General features: G+C 43.5%; 1 protein-coding gene across 1 annotated transcript in view; it reads left to right on the forward strand.

Annotated features, from left to right (window-relative positions):
- POLA2 (DNA polymerase alpha 2, accessory subunit) overlaps positions 1-24,810 on the forward strand; it is a 633,383-nt gene that overhangs the window by 401,084 nt on the left and 207,489 nt on the right. The window contains exons 14-15 of the mRNA XM_044075741.1: positions 9,185-9,293; positions 9,593-9,699. Coding sequence (XP_043931676.1) covers positions 9,185-9,293; positions 9,593-9,699 — 216 coding nt within the window. The remainder of the gene's footprint in view (positions 1-9,184; positions 9,294-9,592; positions 9,700-24,810) is intronic.

The following is a 24,810-nucleotide window of genomic DNA, read 5'->3' on the forward strand; positions in this document are numbered from 1 at the left end:
AAGGTCCAGGGTCTCTAACCTCCTCATCAGAGGTCAGATCATATCAACATAAAGAAGATGAGAGTTTTGCTTTTGGTTCTGTAAGCTTTTCATTCCTTTTCTACTCCGGCCAACTCAAAGTCTTTACAGACCATTCCACTATGATATGGTATGGCAACAAGCAGGGCAGGGTACAAGGTCCTATCTCTTTTTCAGATTAGTTCTTTAGGCATAGGCATGGAATCTAGCTGTCGGGTATTAAGTGACTCTCCAGACAGTTTACATTCCTTCAGAGCACAATCTAGTGGCAGACTCTGAGGAGGTCCAGAACATAGACTGATGAATGAATACTTCAAAGAGACTTTCCTCACACAAGACGAGGGATCTTTTAGCCATTCTCACTTGCCCGCCCTTCAAATGACGCTGTGTTTGATAGGGTTTTGATTCCTTTTAGACACCTCTTTTCTGAGGACTTGCTCTGGGTTCTGCAAGAGGCCAGGAAACCCACTACCAGGAAATCTTGCATGGCCAAAAGGAAAAGATTTTCTGTCTAGTGCCTCTCTTGCATTCAGGATCCCCCCTCTGTAGAGGTTCCTGTAGTACTGTCTTATTTGTGTCCTCTGCTCCATGCTGGGCTGGCATATTCTTTACTCTAGTAGCACTTTCTACTTGTCTGCCCTTGAATCCTCCTTTGGCCTCTCTGTTTGAGAGCAAGCAATTTCTTAAAGGTGTCATTCATATCAAGCCTCCCAGAAAGCCTGTTCTGCCTTCTTGTTTTGTACTTGAAAAATTGACTTGGGCTCCTTTTGAACTTTCTAGTTAAGCTTCCTTGCAGCATTGTACTTAGAAGACTGTTCTTTTGGCTCTTACTTCAGCCAAGAGAGTGTCTGAATTTCAGGCTGTCATAGCTATTCCTCTTTAGTTTTTCAGAGACATGGTGTCTCTTCAGACTAATTTTTCTTTTATGCCCAGGGTGGTTAATGAGTTGTCCCTTAATCAATCTATTCAACTTCTTTCCTTTTTTCCTTCTTCACAGTCTGCCCATGAGAAGGTCCTTCACACCTTGGATCTGCATAGACAGTCCCAGTGTTATTTAGATAAAACAAAGGCAGTTTGCAAGTTTGAGCAACTTTTTGTTTTTTTTCATCCCAGTACTTTGAGTTTGGTGGCTTCTAAGCAATCCGTTTCATCCTGGATTTCTAAGGCCATTTCCTTGTGTTATTCTTTCTGTTCATCTTTAAAGGCACATTATTCTAGGGCGGTTGCCTCATCTGGCACATTTTTTAAGGGTTTGGACACCAATTCCATCTTTGAGGCTGCTACTTGGTCCTCTGTTCATACTTTCGCTAAACATAAATTGGATGTCATATCCAGGGACAGAGCAGGTTTTTCCAGAGCTATTCTGCATGGGTTTGTAGGGGGGTCTTCTGTGCCTTTCTTCTGCTAGCCTTTTTTTTTAGCTATTGTACTCTGCCTTATGTAACGAATACTGCAACAGTGATATGGAGTTGTGTAAAATCTTTCCATAACAATAGATGTCCTTCTATTCACTGTTGCGGTATTTGGTTCCTAACCCTTTCCCCTCTTTCCTACTCCTTGCCCCTGTGCTCTTTTGTTACCCTCCTGGCCAAGGGGCTCTTGCTTCCTTTTCTCCTTTTTCCTTCTGGATGTACATGTAATCTTTTCCCCATGAGGGAATTCACTTCTGAGTGTTTGCATCCTTCTGTCACCTTTATGCCCTACACCTTACTCAGGGAGCAAAAGTGTGACGTACTGCACCTATAAGTTCTAAAGGATCTGGTATACTGGCCAAATGTTGGACTGTCTATGGCAGGAGATCTCTATGTAAAGAATACTGCAACAGTGAAGAGAAAGGCATCTACTGTTATGGTACGATTTTACCAAATATATTTTAATTTCTTGTAAAGGTAAGAAGAAGGGATAACCTGAGTCAAAACAAACTATTTCCAAATAGTTTCCAACAACAAACAAAAAACTAATAAAATAAAACGACGTACAGCAGACCAGGTCACCAACTGTAATCACTGTAGCGCCTCGGCTAAAAAAAACATTCTAGGAGTAAAAACCATAACAAAAAATCCTTTGTACAGCAGATCACTCCCTAATTTTAAGCCAAGGAGCTAGAGTGAATATCCTGTTGTTAACGTTGATGACCTGGTTTGTTGTACGTTATTTTATTTTATTTACAAATAGGGTCTAAGGCTGTTACTTTTTGTTATACTTACAATAACAAAACTATTCCAGGCAGGATCAAGGCCCATTCTACCTGGACCTTGACTTAATCTAGGGCGATTTTGGAAAGGGTTGGGTTCCAGAAATATTCTAGAAGCTGTAACTTGGTCCCCTGTACATATTTTACAAAGCAGTACAAGCTTGAAATGTTCTCTAGATCCAGGTCAGGCTTTGCTTCATCTATTCTTCATGGGCTCCTGGGCTCTTCTACCAACTCCCAAATGTAGTAAGCTAGGGTAATCTGCACATATAGCTAAGGCTACTGCAGCAGCGATCAATATGCTGAACATAGTACAGTTGTGTAAGTAAACTTACCATAATAGTAGATGTTTGAATGATCTCTGCTGCAATAGCCACTCTCTAAATCCCCTTTATGTGAAAGTGTTCAATCTTGTCGTTTGTTCTTACACGGATCCATCGCAAAGCTCTGCATCTTAGAGAAGCTCGAGACCAGACTATATCCCATAATCTTCCCTGCTGTTCCTCAGATCTAGTTTGCCGCTGCAACAGATCGGTCGAGGAGAGCTCGGGCCAGAGAGCAATTTAGTTTATCGATTCAGATAAGCAATTTTTTTTAAAAAAACTTTAACAAAAACTTTAACTTTAACCTTAGATAGATAGTGTAGAGTGTGTGTGCATGTTTTTTGATATATATCTTGTATATATATATTAGATACATAAGTTTTGGGCTTCATTCTACTTGTTTTCTGTCAGAACTTTGGCTTTGTTCTACTAGTGTGTTTATTATAGCCTTGTAGTATACTGCTTATTATTATATATAGTTATTGTTGGCTAGTTTTTTCTTCCATTCTATTTTTCACTGTTTTAGTGTTTTGACTTGACTGTACCATGTCAGAGAAAGCCAAATCCGGCTTTAAGAGGTGTCAGTGTGGACAGAAAATGTCCATTACTGACTATCACGCTTCCTGCGTCTACTGCCTTGGCCCTCTCCATTTGCAGGAGGATTGCTCCATCTGTCATTCCTTTAGCGGGAGGGTCATGACAGAGAGGCACAGGAAGCTTATTGACAGAGGTTTACTTAAACCTGACTTCCAGGAGGCCTTGGAGAAGTCCGACCAGGCTTCTAAGTCTTCGACATCGGAGCCCATGTCATCGGCTCCGAGCTCATCTTCCAAGATTCGTTCGCCTGTTCCACAGACCTTGGGGCCGAGCATCGAACAGTTATCTTTCACCGAGCCCCAGGTCTTGGAACCGGTGTCGGAGCTGCCTCCACTGTCGATTCTTCTTCCAGACCATTATCCGATACTGATGTGGATCGCAGAAACTAATGGAAAACACGGCCCTTTCCAAGCTGATTGTGGTTTCGTCCCAGTTGGTGTCGAAACTAGAAGGCCTCCCCGTGTCTCCAGCAGGTCCTCCTTCGAGACTCGTCCAGTCTTCGGAGCCCTCGGTGCCGAACCTCCATTGCACCATTGACGAGCCCATAGGGAGTCCCGGCGACCTCTTCCAGGACCGAGTCGCACCGAGTGCCGACTCTCCCGGAACCTCGGCGCAGATTGGTTCGGCTCTGTCCTCGGGTCGGAGCCCACGGTTCGTATCGAGGATGCTTCGAACCGAGGAGTCCCGACCTTATGAGGAAGGTATTGTCTGCACAGACAACTACTTCATCAGAGGCGTCTTCTCCTTCCCCTAAAGGGCCGCTTTCTGTTTCTGCTCCCACAATTCACCCTAAGCTTAGAGCCCCATTGCCTCAGCCAGCCCCAGAGGGTGCTCCCTGTTCCTCGGAGGCCACACCAGAAGCCCCCTCTGATAAGGTTCCGAGGAAGAGATTGTGCAAGAGGAGGCACATTGATTCCCCACAGGAATCTCTAATGTCTGACACCGATTTGGATGAGGCAGAGGGGTCCCCACTATCCCCCTCTGAGGATGTGTCATTTGCAGACATCCTGGAGATCTTGGAACAGAGGGGTGATTGGCAGTCCCTAGCCCCCACTGAGGACGAGTTGGTGTTGCTGAAGGCTTTTGGGACTCAACCTTCTACCTCCTGGGTGACCCTGCCCTTCGATGAATTGATGGACTTGATCGAAACACCGGACACAGTGGAACCGGTCCCGAAAACCAAACAAATTTATCACGCCCCCAGGATAAAGCCTATCTCACTAAAGGAGTTCGGTCAACGCTGCCACAAAGAAGGAAATGTCTGAGTCTTCCTCTTCTGTTCATCCTCCTAATAAGGATTCTAGGACTATGGACAGATATGGGAAGCGCGTTTTTAGTTCAGCGACTTTTTCCATGCGTTTGCTAAACTATTTGACTCATTTTACACGTCTACAGAGGGATCTCATTAAGGAACTGGGAGATACCCTCCAGGGTAACACAGATGCTGCTGTCTCAGATAAGGTGACAGCACAACTCAACACCCTTACTTCAATAGCAAACTCATCCATGAGGCTCATCTCATATGCGGCCGAAGGATCGAGTAGAGCTGTAGACAATCCTGGATGCGGCTGTGCTCCTTTGCGGAAACCTTCAAGTCTTCCTTTGCCAAAGCCCCCTTTGATGGTGCCACACTCTTTGGGCCCAAAGTAAAGGAGACTCTAACTCGGTGTGAGCAAGATGGGAAGACCCTGTCTGCTGTTGGGGTCCGTTTTTCCGCTCCATCTAGACCGTACCCCAAAGGGCAACGAGGCAGAAAAATGTGGTTCCATAAGACTCTGGGATCTTTCCAAGCCACACAGGATGATGCCCCCTCCAGAGACAGAGGAGGGGGAAGAAATGGAAGACGCCGCCCTGGTGGCAGAGGGGGTCCGCAAAATCAGGGCGACAGGGATACAGTCTCTGGGAAGCCCTTCCAGCACTCCTGAATGGAGGCCCGACTGTCCTACTCTGGAGGCGGTCGGGGGTCACTTGGCTTTATACCCACAGACCTGGCTAAATCTTACTTCGGATTCTTGGGTAAAAAGCATAGTAACCAGAGGATGCATAATTCTCTTTACTTCCACCCCACCTCAACAAAAGAGATTTCCAGATGTGCCACCCCATCTGCGAGATCCAGCAGCTGTAGAAATTTCAAAGCTGCTCAAAAAAAAAGTCATCCAGCCAGTCCCGGCGGACCAAAGAGAATCCGGAACTTACTCAAGGTTCTTTTTAGTTCCAAAGAAGACAGGGGACTGGAGACCGATTTTGGATCTCAGCAATCTCAACACCTTCGTAAGGAAGGAGAAGTTCCGGATGGTCACGCTACAGTCGATCCTTCCCTTCTTACAGAAGGGTGATTGGATGTGCTCGATAGATCTCAAGGATGCGTACTACCACATCAAAATGGCCAGGCCGTCCAGAGATCACCTACGCTTCCAGCTGGGAGCCAGTCATTTTCAATTTCGAGCTGTGCCCTTTGGACTCACCTCAGCCCCCAGGGTATTCACCAAATGCATGGCAGTAGTGGCGTCTCACTTGAGACAACAAGGATTCCGAGTGTTTCCGTATTTGGATGACTGGCTCCTCACCGCCACCACCAAGCATCGTCTTGTACAAGCCAGAGACTACACAGTCAACCTTTGTTCCCACTTAGGAATTTCAATCAATTTCGAAAAATCTGCCTTATCGCCCTCACAGCATATCTCATTCATCGGAGCAGACCTAGATACACGGTTAACACTGTTAAAGCTTCTTCCACTAAGGGCGTCAGCCCTCAAAGAACAGGTTCTTCTTCTTCTTTAGAACAGGAAAGCCCCAGCCAGGCTAGTGTTAAAAGTTCTGGGACTAATGGCAGCGTCTCTGATCGCAGTTGCCATGGGGAGATTGCACATGAGGGTCCTCCAATGGCTGCTTTTCGCGCAATGGTCGTTCCAGCAGCTACCCTTATCGCACGAGATGCTAATAACAAACTCTTGCAAACGAGATCTTTCATGGTGGGTAAACAGTCAGGATCTCACAATGGGTCGCCCGTTTGTCCTACCCAACCCGACGGCCACAATAACCACGGACGCTTCTCTGATAGGGTAGGGAGGACTTTTTCAGGGAAGAACAGTCCAAGGGGAATGGTCCGACATGGAGTACAACCTGCACATAAATGTTCTGGAGTTGAGGGTGGTGTTCCTAGCGTTGCAACACTTCCAAGCTCTCTTACCTCTGGGAACAGTGGCAGTTCAGATGGACAACATGTCTGTGGTCTGGTACATAAACAAGCAAGGGGGAACCAAGTCTTACCCATTATGCAGAGAGGCCATGAGAATTTGGCAATGGGCAGAGTCCACGGGTCGCTTTCTAGTGGCAACGCACATCCCGGGGTCATCCAACGTCATTGCGGACAGGTTGAGCAGAGCCATCCTGTTACCTCACGAGTGGTCCCTCAATCCACAGGTGGCGGAAAGGATCTTCCGCAGATGCGATCTGTTTGCATCCCGTTGAATGCCAAATGCAGAAGCTACTTTGCCCTTCTACCCCCTCCAGGGGATGTTCCCAGGGATGCACTGGTGCACGATTGGCCCCCGGGTCTCCTGTATGCATTCCCTCCTACCCCGTTGATTCCCAAATTTCTACAGAAAGCCAGGAACCTGGAAAGGATGATAATGCTCATAGTGCCATTCTGGCCTCGGCAGATATGGTTCCCCTTTCTTTGAGCCCATCAAAAGGAGGAACCTTGGATTATGGACCCAGTGCCAGATCTATTGACTCATTTGTTGGGAGTTCCTCACCCATCTCTTCAATCCCTCAAACTGACAGCTTGGCTGCTTCGCTTCCCTCTCTAGCCAGATCAGATCTTCTTTCTCCGGCAGTTCAACACATTCTGGTTGCCTCTCATAAAGCCTCCACCAGAAAGCTTTACAGGAGCAAATGGAAATGTTGGGCGTCAAGCCAACACATAGATCCCTTGGTAGCTCCACTACACAAAGTTCTGGAATTCTTATCAATTCTCTTTCACGAAGGAGTCTCGACTTCCACCTTGAGAGTACAGTTGTCGGCTATATCTAACTTTCATATTGGTGAGGGGGGCTCTTCTATTATGTCTCACAGGCTTTGCAAGGCTTTTATGAAAGGAACCTTCCACCTTCGTCCACCCATTCGGGAGCCCTTTTTCCCATGGAATTTGAACCTGTTATTGTCACAACTGATGTGACCTCCCTTCGAACCGGCTTCATCCTGCCTCCTAAAGTTCTTATCGTGGAAGACACTATTTCTTGTGGCTGTCACTTCAGCTCGAAGAGTATCTGAGCTACAGGCGTTATCAGTCAGGCCCACCGTACTTGATCTTCCACCCAGAAAGAGTCTCCTTGTGCACAAACCCGTCATTCCTCCCCAAGGTATGTTCTGTCCTAAATATCAACCAATCCATAGAGCTCCCCATGTTTTTCAAGAATCATACAAACAAATTGGAGTATATGCTGCACAAGATGGATGTTCATAGGCAGCTGAGATTTTACCTGGACAGGACTAAAGATCACAGAAAGTCAGATCAGCTTTTTGTTTCGTTTGCAGACAACAAAAAGGGTATGGCAGTCACAAAACGTACCTTATCTAAATGGCTTTCCGATTGTATAGAATTTGTGTACCTATTAAGAATCAGTCATTACCTTTCAAGCCTAAGGCTCATTCTACCAGGTCCGTGTCCACTTCGTTGGCTCATGCAGCTCGCTTACCTTTGGACACGATTTGTGCAGCAGCTACCTGGGCTAAACCTCATATATTTATCACTCATTATAAGGTTGACAGGACCTCCAAGGACAGGACATCCTTTGGTTCCACTGTGCTCAGGAACGTTCTTCCATGAGTCACCCAGGGTGACGGAGCTAGGGACGCTACCCGTGTGTAAGAACAAACGGCGAGATTGAACACTTTCACATAAAGAAGTTATGTACTTACCATAACGTTCCATGTGAGGTGTTCATCTCATCTTTGTTCTTACATTCCCTCCCTTCCCCCCCTTCACATGTTATGGAAGAATAGGTAAGACTAGAGTCTAGTCGGGATTTTCTTACTCCTTTCTAGGGTTCATTGGTCTGTGTCCTCATTAGGTTATAGTTCACCGCCCATAGGCATTACTTATTATAGTCAGAGGATGTTCATGGATAACCGTGTGAATGTGTATGTCTTGCACCAAGGTGATGATTAGCGGTCTGGTTTCTCGCAAACTAGATCTGAGGAATAGCAGGGAGGATTGTGGGATATAGTCTGATCTCCAGCTTCTCTAAGATGCAAAGCTTTGCCATGCGGCCGACTCGGAGCCGAGGATCGGCTCCGAACCCGTGTGTAAGAACAAAGGCGAGATGAACACCTCACATGGAATGTTATGGTAAGTACATAACTTCTTTTTTTGTGGCAGGGTGTGGAAATTTATTTTTGTTGTTCTTAGCTTTGCCCTTTCAGGACTCATCCTCTGTCTCTTTGTTGGCATGAAAGCTCTGAAGGGCTTGGTGCCCTAACTTGTCTTTTAGTTAGCTCAGCTTGGGCAGCCTGACAGTTTGGGTATGTGGAAGGTGCCATGAAGCTTTGTAGGTTGGCTGGCTGTTGTATCCTTGGCAGGATATAACCCACACAGCAGAGGTTACTACAGCAGTGATCATTCAAACGTCTGCTGTTATGGTAAGTTTATTTACTCAACTGTTCTTTCCCTTGCCAAGTCTTTTCCCTCTTCTTTGATATTGTGGGTCCCTTATTGGTGTTTAGATTGAAAGACTCAATTAAGAACATATATATTGTTATATTTTGAAGAGACTAAATATTATGGAATTTTGCACTACTGTTTCAAGAGAGCTATATGCCATTAATGATTTTGGATAAATAAGATATGCTTCTATTGTAAAATGATCACTGGATGAAGCAAGTGTTTTATTATAGGTCACTGTTGTTATGGCTCAATAACGGTGATTTTGAAAATAAACATTATCTTTGGTTTCTTTCCACTAATTCTATGTTTGGGTCCTGTTATTTGATTTCTTTCACTTAGATTATACAGTACTGTAAATTTGTGACTGCATCTTTTTCACTCCAGTTCAGGATCACATTTGATATTTGTACCATCTCTTCGAGATGTACACCACGAGTTTGTATACCCACAACCACCATTCAGTTGTTACAGCCTATCCAAGGAAGAAAAGCAGGTATTTTTTGTGTAGCTTGGTGGCCTATTTCATCTTTATGCTTTAGTTTTTGATACAACTGTAATGGCTTTGAACTTAAGATTTTGAGAAATGTTTTGAGATGCTGCGTAATAATAGCTTGCTTGTAACCACTGCACCTCACAGTTATGTTATATTATTCATTTGTGTGTTGTTAATTTACCTAGCTGCATGCAATGGACCAAAGCACATGTCATCTTTGCTATTGCACTTTCCTTGTTTGTGCTTTGACATTCAATTTGGACTTTTAGGGCCTTCACATTCATTTTTTTTTCTTTCAGAGAGTGCACTTTGTTTCTGAACCTTGCATGCTTAATATAAATGGAGTTACTTTTGGCTTGACCTCCACAGACATTCTGTTTCACATGGGTGCAGAAGAGATTAGCAGGTAAATGACAAGTTCATTGCGCTTACTGAAGGCATTATCTGTATCTGCTTGAATGCATTTTGCATTTTTTATTGCTGCTGTGTTCTACTCATGTAGTTTCATTTAAAAAGTAAGATTAAATTCTCATTGTTGTATTTCTTAGCAAAGGGTGAAGTTGTATAAATGCACTTGTCTTTGAGATTTTAAAATAGTTTGAAACAAGTTAATTGACAAGACTTGTGAAGTAGTTGTAATTTTATAGCTTTGTGTTAGTCTGTTAGTATATAGGAAGCTGAAGCTAGCAGTTTATTAAGACTAGTGACCAGAAAAGTCCCAAACAAGGAACAGAGAGACGTATCGATTTGGACGGTGCAGTGGTGGTGTCGCCTTTCAGCAAAAGGTTCTCCGGTTTGATTTTCGGCTGGAGTGCCTTCTGCACAGAGTCTGCATGTCCTCCCTGCGTTTGTGTAGGTTTTCTCCGGGTGCTTCAGTTTCCTCCCACATTACCAAGACATATATCTGGAACATTTCTTCCCGGGCTGCCTCTGAAAATTGGCTCCGTTCCAAGTCGGCCTTTCCCAGTAAACAAATGTTAAATAAATCATCATCTTCTTTCGGCTGTTCCTGTTAGGGGTCGCCACAGCAGATCACCTGTTTCCATATCTTCCTGTCCTCTGCATCTTGCTCTGTCACACCAACCACCTGCATGTCCTCTCTCACCACATCCATAAACCTTATCTTAGGCCTTCCTCTTTTCCTGTTACCTGGTAGCTTCATCCTTAGCATCTTTTTCCCAATATACTCAGCATCCCTCCTCAGCACATGTCCAAACCAACGTAATCATGCCTCTCTGCCTTTGTCTCCAAACCTTCCAACCTGGGCTGACCCTCTAATATACTTATTCCTAATCCTGTCCACCCTCGTCACACCCAGTGCAAATCTTAACATCTTTAATTCTGCCACATCCAGCTCAAACTCCTGCCTTTTTGTCAATGCCACTGTCTCCAACCCATATAACATAGCTGGTCTCACTACCCTCTTGTAGACCTTTCCTTTCACTCTTACAGGTACTCGTCTGTCACAAATCACTCCTGACACTCTTCTCCACCCACTCCATCCCACCTGTACTCTCTTCTTCACCTCTCTTCCACACTCACCGTTACTCTGAACTATTGACCCCAAGTATTTAAACTCATCCACCTTCGCCACCTCTACTCCTTGCATCCTCACCATTCCTCTATCCTTCCTCTCATTCACACACATATATTCTGTCTTATTCCTACTGACCTTCATTCCTCTTCTCTCTAGAGCATATCTCCATCTCTCCAGGGTCTCCTCCACCTGTTCCCTACTCTCACTACAGATCACAATGTCATCTGCAAACATCATAGTCCACGGGGACTCCTGTCTGATCTCATCTGTCGACCTGTCCATCACCATTGCAAATAAGAAAGGGCTCAGAGCTGATCCTTGATGTAACCCCACCTCCACCTTAAATGCATCAGTCACTCCCAATCAGACCTCACGCTGTCACACTACCCATATCCTGTACCACTCTTACATACTTCTTGACTTCCTCATACAATACCACAACTCCTCTCTAGGCACCCTGTCATATGCTTTCTCTAAGTCTACCAAAACACAATGCAACTCCTTCTAACATTCTCTGTACTTTTCCATCAACACTCTCAGAGCAAACATCGCATCTGTAGTGTTCTTTCCCGGCATGAAACCATACTGCTGATCACTAATCATCACGTCCCTTCTTAACCTTGCTTCCACTACTCTTTCCCACAACTTCATGCTGTGACTGATCAAATTAATCCCTCTGTAGTTACTACAGCTCTGCACATCACCCTTATTCTTAAAAATCGGTACCAAAACACTTTTTCTCCATTCCTCAGGCATCCTCTCACTTTCCAAGATTTCATTAAACAATCTGGTTAAAAACTCCACTGCCATTTCACCTAAACACCTCCATGCTTCCACAGGTATATCATCTGGGCCAACAGCCTTTCCATTCTTCATTCTCTTCATAGCTATCCTTACTTCCTCCTTGCTAATCCATTGTACTTCATGATTCACTATCCCTACATCATCCAACCTTCTCTCCCTCTCATTCTCTTCATTCATCAACCCCTCAAAGTACTCTTTCCATCTCCTCAACACACTCTCCTCGCTTGTGAATATGTTTCCCTCATTATCCTTTATCAACTTTACCTGCTGCACATTTTTCCTAGCTCGGTCCCTCTGTCTAGCCAATAGGTACAGGTCCTTTTCTCCCTCCTTAGTGTCCAACCTTTCATGCAACTCTTCATATGCCTTATCGTTAGCCTTTGCCACCTCTCTCTTTGCCATGCACCTCATCTCCTTATACTCCTGTCTACTTTCTTCATCTCTCTGACGGTCCCACTTCTTCTTTGCCGACCTCTTTCTCTGTATACTCTCCTGTACTTCCTCATTCCACCATGTCTCCTTGTCATCCTTCCTGTGTCCAGATGTGATACCAAGCACCTTTCTAGCTGTCTCCCTTACTAGCTCTGCTGTAGTTACCCAGCTATTTGGTAACTCTTCACTGCCACCCAGTGCCTGTCTTAACTCATCCCTGAACTCCACCTCACAATTACCCTATTATTTTACACAATTATTTTTTAAACAAATGTTAAATAAATAAAAAATAAATAAATATGTGCATTTGAGTAGAAGTACATAATAGAGATGTAGATATTTTCTACTGTTATATTTAACAACTTGACAGCCACTTTACCTTAATAAAGTACCTTGTGTTTGCTTGGAATTCACACACTTTCTGATGATCATCATATTGATCATTGCTGCTGCTCTAGGCTTAGCCATATATGGTTTATAGTCTGCCAAGGATATAACAAATGGTCAGTTTCCAAAGCTTTAGGATACCTTCTGCATGCCCAAACTGCCAGGCAGCTTGAGCTGAGGTGGGAAGCCCTCAAAAGCTTTACTGCTGCTGAAGACTATGCACTTTTGGGGCTTTTGAGGGTCAGCAGTCAACTTGTGCTTTCCTTTACTGGGCAAATGTTCCCATTGGGGAAAAAAAACTTTTTCTTAATTTTGTTGGTGTTTTATTACTTTTCTGTTCAATAAAGTTATTTTAAGTTAGGAGTGTTGTGTTTTAAAAGACCATCTTTAGACTGCAACATACTTTTAAACAGAGCGCTCATTTTTTCTTTCAGTTTAAAAGTGGTGTAAAGTAACTGAAAACATTTTTTCTGTGGAGAAATTGTGTTTATTTTACTTTTGTTGTGCTGGCATGCTGTTTTAAAGCACTTTTTACTGTGTTTTTTTCTGTCAGAAAAAGTAACTTTTGTAAGCTGGTAGTATTTACTGGAAATTGCTGCTCCGCTTCCCCTGGTAAAAGGCACCAGTTTTGACTTCACCATGGAACAGATTACCAGTCCCACGGTCATTCCTTATTCCAGCCACAAAAAGAAAAAATAAGCAAACAGCCTTTGCTACCACAGCAGAGTAGTAAGTTGCCTCAGCAGCAGGTGGATGACTGTACTGTAGCTATTTGTTGTACTCAAACCACTCATCTTTTACCCTGATCCCTCTGGGGTGGCATCTACAGCCACTATGGACTGGGATTAGCCACATATTCTGTGGCTGTTGGAGTCTTCTGTGTGGGCAATGGAGAGCCACTGTTGTCAGTCCTGGGAGGGGGAATAGGGACTGTTTTCCTGTTGTATCAGAATGCTGTGCCCATCCCTGGGGAAACTGTTTCTGTTAGTAACACTGTTGACCCCATTCTCCTGTCAAAAAGAAACGGACAACCAAGCATGTATCTACTCCTCCTCAACTTTCTTTGTATAGGAGTAGTTTACTAGGTTTGGCTTAGGGTTTAATTCAGGCTGTTGATACTTCTTGTAAAGTAATTTCTGTTGAAAGAAAGAGGGATTCCTCTTTGACTGAAGATGTTCAAGGTTCTGAATCTGAACAATAAGATGCAAGAATGGATACAATGTTTTTCTTCATATTTCTGACTCAGACTTGGAGGAGAGCTCAGTTTCTGTTTGTCCCTGAGAGGGTTTCTCTTTTTCTGAGTTTGTTTCTGGACTAGTGCTTTCAATGGGGGAACACTGAGGTTTTTCAGTCCCACAGAAAATAGTACGATTACAGAGGGAGTTTCCAAAACCTACACCTGTTTAATTCCAGTTCTACTCTTTCTGATAAGGATGGGAAAATTCATAAAAAAAACAAAGGAAAGGAATATTCTTGATAGGTTATGGGGATAACGTGCAGTGAGTTGGCAGACTTTAAAAATTCCCTACAGAGTACTGTGTCAGAAATATTGGGTTAGCAAATGGATGTAACTAAAGAAATTATTTTTTGAGCTGAGATACAGGATCTGAATTGCCTAGACCTAGTAAGGCCTTGTTAAGTTTAATTTTGGTGGCTACTAAAAAAATTACTAGAAAATGGAACTCAAAGTCTAAACCGAATATATTTGAAGTTTCAAATGTCATGACAGCAGTAAAAGAACTGGAAGTGGGATCTTTAGAAAATGGTAGGAACAAATTACCTGGAAAAAGTGGAACTTGTGGGAACGATATGACACCTCTCAACTGTCCCTGATTTTCAGGGACTTCCCTGATTTTGACTCAAATTTTAGCTCTGTCCCTCTTAATCCCTCCTAAAACTAGTGACTTTTGGAGGAAAGATGGTGAATTACACTTAATGAATAATGACAATAATTAAGAGTTATAGACTTCTTTTACTTCAGAAAATGTGTATTTATCCATATGCTCTGATTCTGTCAATGTTTCATGTTAATAGCACTAATATTTTAAAAGTGTCCCTGATTGTCCCTGATTTTTTTTCTTGACTTGTCCCTGATTCTGTTGAAATTTGTCCCCGATTGGTTGAGAGATCTGCTATATGTGCAGAATAATGTTTTGGAATGAGGTTTAAGGGAAGGCAGGAATTGAGAGATTTATGTAATGTTGGATTGAAGCTATTTGTACAGAAGAACACATTGGATTTATAATCTTTGTAACTGTGAACATGTTAATATGGTTTGTTTCCTTTCATATAAATATATGATCTGATGCTATCCGTGTCATTATTCATCACTGATGGGTTTTGGATCCGAGCCTGCAATTAATGGATAGATCCAGAGCTCAAGCTCCCCCCTTGCCATACTCCCCTGCTGACCACTAATCCTCAGTTCTTCTTTGCCATTAAACGTGTTGGATGCATGTGAGCTCGAGCGACTTCTCAGTTAAATAAGTGATTTTTTTTTTTTTTTTTTTTTTTTTATGCATTTTCTATCTTTTTGTATTTTAGGGTTTCTAAATTAGTTTACCTCCCATCCCATATCTTAGAGTTAGCTCTTATCTCTTGTCACTGTAGTCCCCTTCCTGCCCATTTTCCTTTTCAAAAAATAAACCCCTCCTTTTCTTCTCTCTCCTTTTTCCTTGTGTGAGTGAGTGCTGATTATGGCTGAGAAACCTTCCGGTTTCAAGCGATGCCCCTTGTTTGGTCGGAAGATGCCTTATTCCGACTTGCACGAGGAGTGTCTTTACTGTTTAGGAGAGGCCCACCTGGAGATTGAATGTGACATTTGTGCTGCATTCAACCCCAGGGCTTTTATGGAGTGCCACAACAAATTGCTTCTCAAGGGCTTGGTTCAGGGTGGTCCCCTGCAATCGGAATCTATTGCCAAACCCTCTCAGGATTCCAAGAAGAGACGCCCTCTTCCCTCCAAAGGGTCTCCTTCAATCTCAAAAAAGCCGAGGCTGTCGGATCACAGATCCCCGGATCCAAGTCCAGCCTCTGTGGCTTCAGATCTGGGCACTTCTACACTGAGATCCTCAGATCAGGCCCTCAGATCCAAGGTCTCGGTGCCTCATGGACACTCAAATCCATCTCAGAGCAAGCCCTCTCCTGATCTGATCCCATTGTCAGATCCGTCCAGAACACCATCCAAGTCATCTGATCCTGCCAGACCATCTGATCCCAGTGCATTGTCATGTAAGATAGTCATAGACAGCTCCCCCTCTAGATCCTCCAGTAAATTGGATCTGAGACATCAGAGCCATTCCCCTTCACGAGACCACAGAACTGTCAGATCCAGTGCAGGATCCCTAGCTAGGTCGGGCCATTCATCTTCATCTTCCAGATCCTCCAGAAGCCTGTTAGCTTCGGATATGGATAGGATGATGAGGAGCTTCCTCAAGGCCCAAATTAAGTTTGGCTTGTCGTCCCCAGCCCAGATCAAATGGCCAAGGGACCTTCCCCACCCACAGGCTTCTACTCTCCTCTTCCGAGCCATCTGGTTTTGGAGCATTAGAACCAGAGCTTTCCAAGTGAGAGGCCATCTGTGTCGGGTATACCTCCCTTCTCGACTCCTCCAGGGTCCCTGAACGACTCTGTTCTGCAGCCCTCTGAATAAGCTGTGCCTCATCCCAGTGAGGCCGGTCCGGGTTCTCTGGGGGTTGGGAGTTCGGGTTCTCAGTTTTCAGGCTGTTTCCTTCCCATGGGGGCTTTGTCACTCGACAGCTCAGGGCCAGTATCATCTGGGACTGGGAGCTTTGGTAATGTATCTGGGTCCCTTCTCCCTTTCCGGTTGGCTGAAGAGGAGAGGGGAGCCTCGTCCAGTCTGTTGGCCTTCCTGGCAGTAGAGAGCACCTTCTCCAGCTTGGCAGTCAACGACCATTTGTCTCTAGGTCCTCCCTAGCCCCTCTCAGCTTTGGGTGGTGATGCCTCATCATCCTTCCAGGGTCAGCCCTCCCACGAGCACCTTCAGATGGGCACTGCCCCACTTGGGGTTCCTGTCTCTTCTGAGTCCTTCCCAGAGCCCACCATGGAGGAACCCCCTCAAAAGAGAACGTGTAAGAGGAGGCACCTGGACTCTCCTAGAGAGTCTGTCACCAAGGACACGGATTTCGAGGAGGGAGACTGGTCCCCCAGGCTGCCTTCTGAGGAAGTGCCCTTTGGGGGCATTCTCGAAATTCTCAAGCAAAGAGGCAGTTGGTCTTCCCCCACCCCATCTTCGGAAGAAGCCATGTTTCTAAAAGCCTTTGGGACGGGCCCATCTTTTACCTGGGTGTCCCCCTTAATGACGAGCTTGTGGATCTCATCACCAACAAGGCTTGGAAGTAGTCAGACACAGTGAAACTGGTACCCAAAAAGGTGGACAAATTCCTCAGTCCCCCCAAAAATAAGGCTTTTTGGAGTAAGGGCATCCCCTGTTGATGCCATCATTGTGGCCACCGCTACTAAGAAGGAGCTAGTGGAGCAGAGCCTTGGTCCATCCCCTGAATAGAGAATCTTAGGCAGTTGACCAATTTGGCAAGCGCGTGTTTACCTCAGCTACATTTGGACTAAGAGCAACCAACTACATGGCACATTTTACCCAGCTTCAGAGGGATTTGGTGTCGGAAATCACCACTTCACCTACAGAGTTGCTGCCTCCGGAGAGTCTTAAGCTGGTCTCTCCTAAGTTGTCTTCTCTGACTTCCCTGGCTAATGCTTCAATGAGGTTGATTTCCAACACAGCAGAAGCCACCTCTCGAGTGGCTGGCACAGGTATTGCCATTAGACGGCATGCCTGGCTTCTCCTTTGTGCGTTTGCGGAACCCTTCAAGGCATCTTTTACTAATTCTCCCTTTGACGGTTTGACCTTGTTCACACAGTCTGTCAAGCAAACATTGACCCACACTGAGCAGGAGGGTAAGACTCTGTCTGTGGTGGGAATCAAGTTTTCTACTCCCCCAATGATCTTTTTCTAAGACTCAGACAGGTAGTAAGAAACTTTGGTTCCACAAAACTCAGTCCTCCTTCCAGGATGCTCCCCAACAATCCTATTCCACAAGCCGGTGTAGGGGATTCAATGGTAGATGCTGCCCCAGAGGCAGAGGGGGTCTGCAGAATCAGGGCTCCTGGGAACCCTTCTCGGAGAAGCCTTTTCAGCGCTTCTGAAGAGCTTTCCGACTGTCCTGCCCTGGAGGCAATCGGGGGATGTTTCTCCCTTCACCCACTAGCCTGAACAAGTCTGTCCACAGATCAGTGGATGTTAGATTATTTCCAGGGGTTACTTCATCCCCTTTTTTCAGCCTCTTCGATTCAAAAATCCCTCCTTGATATTCCACCTCAAAAAAGGGAGTTAGCCCAACTGGAGGTTCAAGACCCTCTTCTAAAATGAGCCATCCAAGAGGTCCTAACAGGACAACGAGGGTCCAGAACTTACTCTCGCTTCTGGTACCAAAAAAAGGCCATGGACCTGCATCCCATTTTGGACCTCAGCAAACTGAACCTGTCGATCAAGAATTCCAAGTTCTGGATGGTCACTGTCCAGTCCATTCTGCCTCTGTTGTGCAAGGACAATTGGATGTGCTCAGTAGATCTCAAGGACACACACTATCATACCAAAATCGACAGGCACTCCTGGAGATGCCTGCGCTTTGGGTTAGGGGCCAGTCATTACCAGTTCAGAGCCTTGCCCTTTGGAGTCACCACAGCCCGTTGGGGGTGACAGTGGTGGCACCCCATGTCCGGCTCTAAGGATTCCAGGTCTTTCTGTACCTGAACGATTGGCTCTTCATGGCCCTCACGAGGCATCAACTATCAATGGCCACCTCTTATGCCCTCAATTTCTTTTGCCATCTGGGAATCACAGTCAGTTTGTCCAAGTCCTACCTTTCTCCTTGCTAAAATTTGGAGTTTATCGGGGTTCAGTTGGACATGATATGGAAGAGTGCAGCACTGCCTTTACGCAGAGTTCATCTTATTTGGGATCAGGTCTCGCTTGATTCTAGAGCGTCCATCAGTCCATCTGATTCTACAAGAGTTAGGTTCGATGGCAGCTACCATCCAATTATTTTGTCTCGCCAGGTATAACATGCGAGTTCTGCAGTGGACCCTGGCAGTTCAATGGTCCACTCCACCCCATGTCCATGACCATCAGGAATTCTCAGGTGTGCAGAAGTCACCTTGCGTGGTGGTTTCAGACTCAGAATCTAATTTTAGACAGACCCTTTTGTCTTCTCCAATCCAAGACCACAGTGACCACAGATGCCTCCCTGTTGGGGTGGGTGGGCATTTTCAGGGTAGGACAGTTGAAGGCACGTGGTCCCTCATAGAGACCAAATTGCACATAAGCGTCCTAGAGATGATGGCAGTCCTAATGTTGCAAGCTTGTCAGGAGTGCCTCCCTCTAGGGACCATAGCAATTCAAATAGACAACATGGTGGTGGTCTGGTACATCATCAAGCAAGGGAGAACACGGTCTTATCCCCTGTGCAGAGAGGCCATGAGAGTGTGGAAATGGACAATGTCTTCTAAGTGATTTGTTTTTGCAACTCACGTTCCCGGCAGTTTCGACATGCTGGCCAGCCAGCTCAGTAGGTCTATCTTGAGTCCCCATGAGTGGTCCCTGAATCCGTCCGTGGCTAGTCAGATATTTGACCGTTGTGGTCAACCGTGCTGTGATCTCTTTGCCTCACCAGGTAACCGCAAATGCAGCGATTATTTTGCCCTGATCCCTCCAGCGGGTGAGTCACCCAGGGGTGCTCTGATTCACAGTTGGCCTCTGGGACTCCTCTATGCTTACCCTCCTACTTCTCTGATTCCCAAGGTCTTACAGAAAGTTCAATGCCTGAAGACCCCTCTCATCCTCATTGCCCCCTTCTGGCCTCAGCAGGCATGGTTCTCCTTATTACAGTCTCATCTGAGGTGTCCACCCTGGATGTTGGATCCCATACCATATCTCATTTCCCGGTCTCCAGACTCTTCATTTAAATACATGGTTTCTCCAGTTCCAGTAATCCTTTCACACTCCAGGCTTCCTTCCCTGGTGAGGAAAATTACTTTGGCCTCTCAAAAGCCATCTATTAAGGAAGTGTATTCCAGTAAGTGGAAAAGGTTTTCTGTTTGAGCTAGACAGCATAATTTAAATCCCGTTTTGACCCCAATTCCTGATATCTTTACTCTCTTTGCATTCTCTTTTTCAGGATGGGGCGAGTTTTTCTACTGTCAAGCTTCAGTTAGCGGCCATTTCTAGCTACCACATGAATGAGGAGCCTACTTCCTCTTCTAAATTGTGCAAAGCCTTTCTTAAAGGAGTTTTGCTTCCTTAGACTGCCTATTAAAGATCCTTCCCTGCCGTGGGATTTGACCTTGATGCTGCAGTCTTTGACACAAAAGCCCTTCCAGCTTCTTGTGATATCAAGTTCCTTTCTTGGAAAATGGCATTTTTAGTGGCCGTTACTTCTGCCAGAAGAGTCTCGGAGCTGCAGGCTCTAAGCATTAAACCTCCATTAATGGTCATCCACAAGAACAGGGCATTCTTAGGACAAATCCTTCATTCATTCTGAAAGTGGCCTCTGAGGCTAACCTCAGTCAATGAATACAACACCCGTTTTTTTTTTCCTAATTATTCTAACAAAGCAGAATGCATGTTGCATTGTTTTGATGTTCATAGACAATTACGTTTCTTTCTGAAAAGGACTGAGGAATTTCGGAAGTCAGACTAGCTATTCATGGCCTTTTCTCAAAATAGAAGGGGTCTGGTGGTTACTCAAGTGACTATTTCCAGATGGGATGGCTAGTTGCATTTCCTTCATTTATGACAGCAAGCATATGGAGTTATCCAGACCATTTAAAGCCCAGTCTTCCAGGTCTGTAGCTGTGTCATTGGCCTTCTTAGCTATACTTTCCTTAGATGAGATTTGTGCTGCTGCTGCTACTTGGTCTAATCCCCACACCTTTGTTTCGCACTATAAGTTGGATTTGGTGTCTAAGAACAGGGCTTCTTTTGGTTCCTCTGTGCTGGTTATTTTTTCCACTTTATTCAAAATGATGTGTAATAACAATACTAACTAATTATACAATTATATGTACTTTTTAGATAGAGTTTAAGGTTCTTGTACACAGACCTGAAGAAGTCTAGAAGGAAGAAAGCGATCTTTGTTAACAATAGGTAATGAAAATAGAACTTGATTTTTACATGCAAAATGTATACATATATATTTATATATTTTTTTATTACCAAATGAACTAAAGTTGATATATTTCCAGCCATGTAGTAATATTGTCTTGGATAAAATCACAGACTTAATAATCTACTTAATAATCTGGTTAAATAAGAGGTACCACATCATTATAAATTTTATTTAAAGTACATAAGGGTTATAATATTATTATGACAGCTACTAAGTAGGGCAGGACCAGCTCGAATGTCACACTGATGGGGGAAGGGATTATTATTATGTGAATTTAACATGTGTACCAATAACACTGTTTTACAGCACAATAAACCACTCCCATGCCTAATAAAAAGTATATATATATATATATATATATATATATATATATATATATATATATATCTATGTATATATTTAGAAAGCTTTTGAGGAAATTATTACTCTATTTTTGTTTTACTTGGATCGCTTGTCTGTGTACTTAATAAAGGATTTTCGACTGGAAACAGACTGCCTGCCTGCCTTGCTTGGATTACTTTCGAATGCTGTACAATTATATATTTTTTATTATTTTTTGTTTTGTTTTGTTTTGTTTTGACTTAAGACAAGTTTAAGTTCGCTACTTCTACTACTATTGTCTGATCTGATTAATATACAGTGATTAACTAGAGATATATGGACTGAAAATCTTCCACACAGAGACGTTTCTTACACTGTTTTATTATTGTAATTTAATGATATGATGGTGTAAGGTTATACCTAATTAGACCATGATATGATGCTTATTTACTAAAGAAACAGAAAAATAATCTAAACATGAAAAAGTAAATATAAATTTCAAATTACAGAATGGAGCTATAGAGGGTCATGTCTTAATGTCTGAAGGCTTAACACAAGACAATTTAAAGAAAAAGCAATAATGCATATTGGAGCAGTAGTACATATTGCCTCATCCTGCAGCCAAGTACATTTTCATGTGATTTCTTAAAATGCTGCATTATCTTTGAATGTTTATTTTGAATATGCCAGATTAATGTTTACTATTCCGGAAGTTATTGGTACATGGTGTGGAATTATGCTTTTATATTAAACCAAAAGAAGAGTTTTGAAATGTTTAAAGAAGTTCTGAAATACCTCTGTTAAAGTATTTTGATATGAACAAGTAAGTCACATTACAGCTGTGTAACACATGAAATGGAAGTGGTACAGCGATTCTGCAGCAAAATAGGCAGGTAGCTTAATAATACAAAGTTTTATGGAATGCCAGAACAAGTCTGCTCAGATGAAAAAAAAAACTCAAAATCATATTGTACAGGAATCCAGGGAATGTTTTTTATTTTTTTTAACAAAAGTTTTAATGCCTTTACAATAACAAAACTTCTCCAGAATAAAAATGTCTTAAGAAACTGTCATGAATTGTGCAGAATTCATGAAGTCCTGGGACAGGAATCAACCAATCCAACAAAAAAAGCAAAGCTCTCCTTAAATGGGCTTATGAGTAAGATATGAGAAAATTAAGTACAAATCACTTAAAATTAAAGTAATGTTGCTCTACACTTCAAAACACCATCATTCAAGCCACGAACTTCAGTGACATTTAATGTCTGCTGCCATTGCAGTTCCTTATTCAGTAATACACTGTCTGTATTGCTGTCTTAAGTTCCATGCTGTCAATCACACACACACACACACACACACACACACACACACGCAAGCACCACTACAGCTGTGAATGTCACACTTTTTTCGACTTTGAAATTTATGTAGATTTTAAGACTAAGAAGTTAGTTTCAACACTATATAGAAACCTGACTTTTACTAATGGGCACTTATGTGGTCAGTTGTCATTCTAATTTAAACATTTGCTGGATTCTTGTTCAGTATTTGTGTGTGTGCGCATGCATGCCTTTGGAATTGCCTTTGCGTTTAATAGAAGAAAGAACTGCTTGCCTTTGTATATGGTTGAGAAAAGATCCCTGAAATATATTTATGAGAAAAGACTGTTGCTTCTAATAGACCTTATGCTACAAAGAATGCTTTAGGGACTGCAGAAGTATGACTTAGTTAAGAAGTTGTAAACCTGGTAAAGAAATGCATATAGCATATATGCTGAGTCATTTGCATTTGCCATATTAACAAGAATTAACTTGGTGAGGAGCCTAAAGTAAACTAGATAATTTCACATTTTTGAATGTCCTTTAAGTTTTAGCAGTGTGCTAAGAGTGATCCAAAAATACTTTTGAGATGTGGCAGTGAGAGGCTGAGTGCATATAAAATCTGTAGTGGAGAAAGAAATACAACTATACATCTGATGTTGTTAATCTTCATTCATTCCTTACTGATGGGTGTCTGTTCCGTCCTCGGAACCGAGTCGGCCTTGTAACAAGCTCGTGCCAGCCAAAACACTCTTGAGCTAAACTTTTACCCACAATGCCCTCCTCCCTGTTACCTTAGATCTCATTTGCCACGTAGCCGTAAAGCCAACTTTCAGCTAAGTATTTAGTTTGCAACTGTGTGGGATAAAAACATCTTTCAATGACACTTCATCTTCTTATAAAATTCATAAATAAACATACTTTAAATATGCAAAAGAAATTCAACTCACTTTTCATTGGATCATTAGATGTAGGCTGAGTATTCCAGGTCTAAATGACCAAAATACAGGTGAAGCCGATTCTGAAAAGAGGGCTTCATAGACCTAGGAGTTAAATAATGCCCTCTTGTGTTTATAGATTGCTGGTATCTGGTATGGTGGAATATACTGTGGACATATTTTTAGAATGAATTGATATGGACACTTGCTTATAAATGTGTTTTTCTTATATTGGTCACCTTATTTTCAGTCTAAACTCACTTCTCTAATCTCTCGTTAGTCTTTTACCCACTTTTGCGTATCTTTCCAGTTTCTTTTTCCTCAAATACCTTACAGTAATCTGAAGTACCATTGTTGGTACGGCCCTTTCCCTCTACCCTTTGTGGTAATCCTTGAATACCATTGCTGGTATTCCTTTCCTTTCCTTTATTTCCTTTCCAAAAATAAATAAATAAATAAATAAAACTCTCCTCCTTATTTTTCTTGATATTGTTGGTTTTTGTACTGTAGTATAATGTCTGGAAAAAAGGAGCTTCAGGGTTCAAACCGTGCAACAAGTGTAGTCGCAAAATGCCTAATAGCGATTCTTATGTCTCTTGTGTATATTGTTTGGGAGTTCACCATCTTTCTGTACAATCTCCTTGTACCATTTGTCAGGGTTTCAGTTCCCGAACATTTAATGAAAGAAAAAAGCTGATTCTGAAGGGCCTCCTTAAGATGCCTTTCTCAGAGGCTATCTCTGCTTCAGAGGGATCACCCCCTCCCAGAAAAAAGCACAAAGAACATAAAAAGAGACCACATTCAGTTATTTCTTCTCCCTCCGGTGATGAGGAGGAACAAAGATCAAAAATGCCAAAAATGACTCTTTCAGCTCCAGAGTCAAAACCAGCTTCTACGGCACCATCTTTGGTACCGTCAACGCCTATTTCGTCGGCGCCAACAACATCTATGGCACCGGCTCTGCCTAAACTACAAATTTTGACTTCCATACTGACCACGGCACCGAGCTTACCTACAATTTCGGTTCCAAGTTTGGACACCCCTCCTACACGTCTCTAAACTCGAGACATTGGTGCCAATAGATCATACTGCACGGACTCGGTACTCCCCTTCGGTGGATCCTTTTGTTGGGTGCAATTTAGCCCTTTCTTAGAATGGCCAGAGTCCCCATCAGGGATATCCACTAGATCATCCAGGAGCCTCTCAGAATTGGATGTGGTGCATCTTGTGGACTAGCTGCTGATGGCCAGAGGAATTGCATCACTTTCTAAGACCCCATTCCCCTTTGGACTTGGGAATCTGTCTCCATGGACTCTAGCGTATTCTCCTCCTTTGACCTCTTTGCAGGCTTCAAAGTACTGTGCACTGATGCCTTTATCGGTTCCCACACCTTTGGTGCCACTAGTGGATCTCACTGTGGCTCAGGAGCCGACCCTTTGGCCTTTGACTCGCTCAGAGCCAGGACTGCCTCAGGTTCAGGACTGGACTGCAGGCTCCTCGGCACCTGATACAGCTCTGGGTTTTTCTACAGTGCCGTTGACCATGGTTCCAAGAGCACTGTCAATACTGAGTCCCCTTGAG

This window comes from Protopterus annectens, chromosome 6.part1 (assembly GCF_019279795.1).
Source record: "Protopterus annectens isolate FY-2018-M chromosome 6.part1, PAN1.0, whole genome shotgun sequence".
Taxonomy (NCBI): domain Eukaryota; kingdom Metazoa; phylum Chordata; order Ceratodontiformes; family Protopteridae; genus Protopterus; species Protopterus annectens.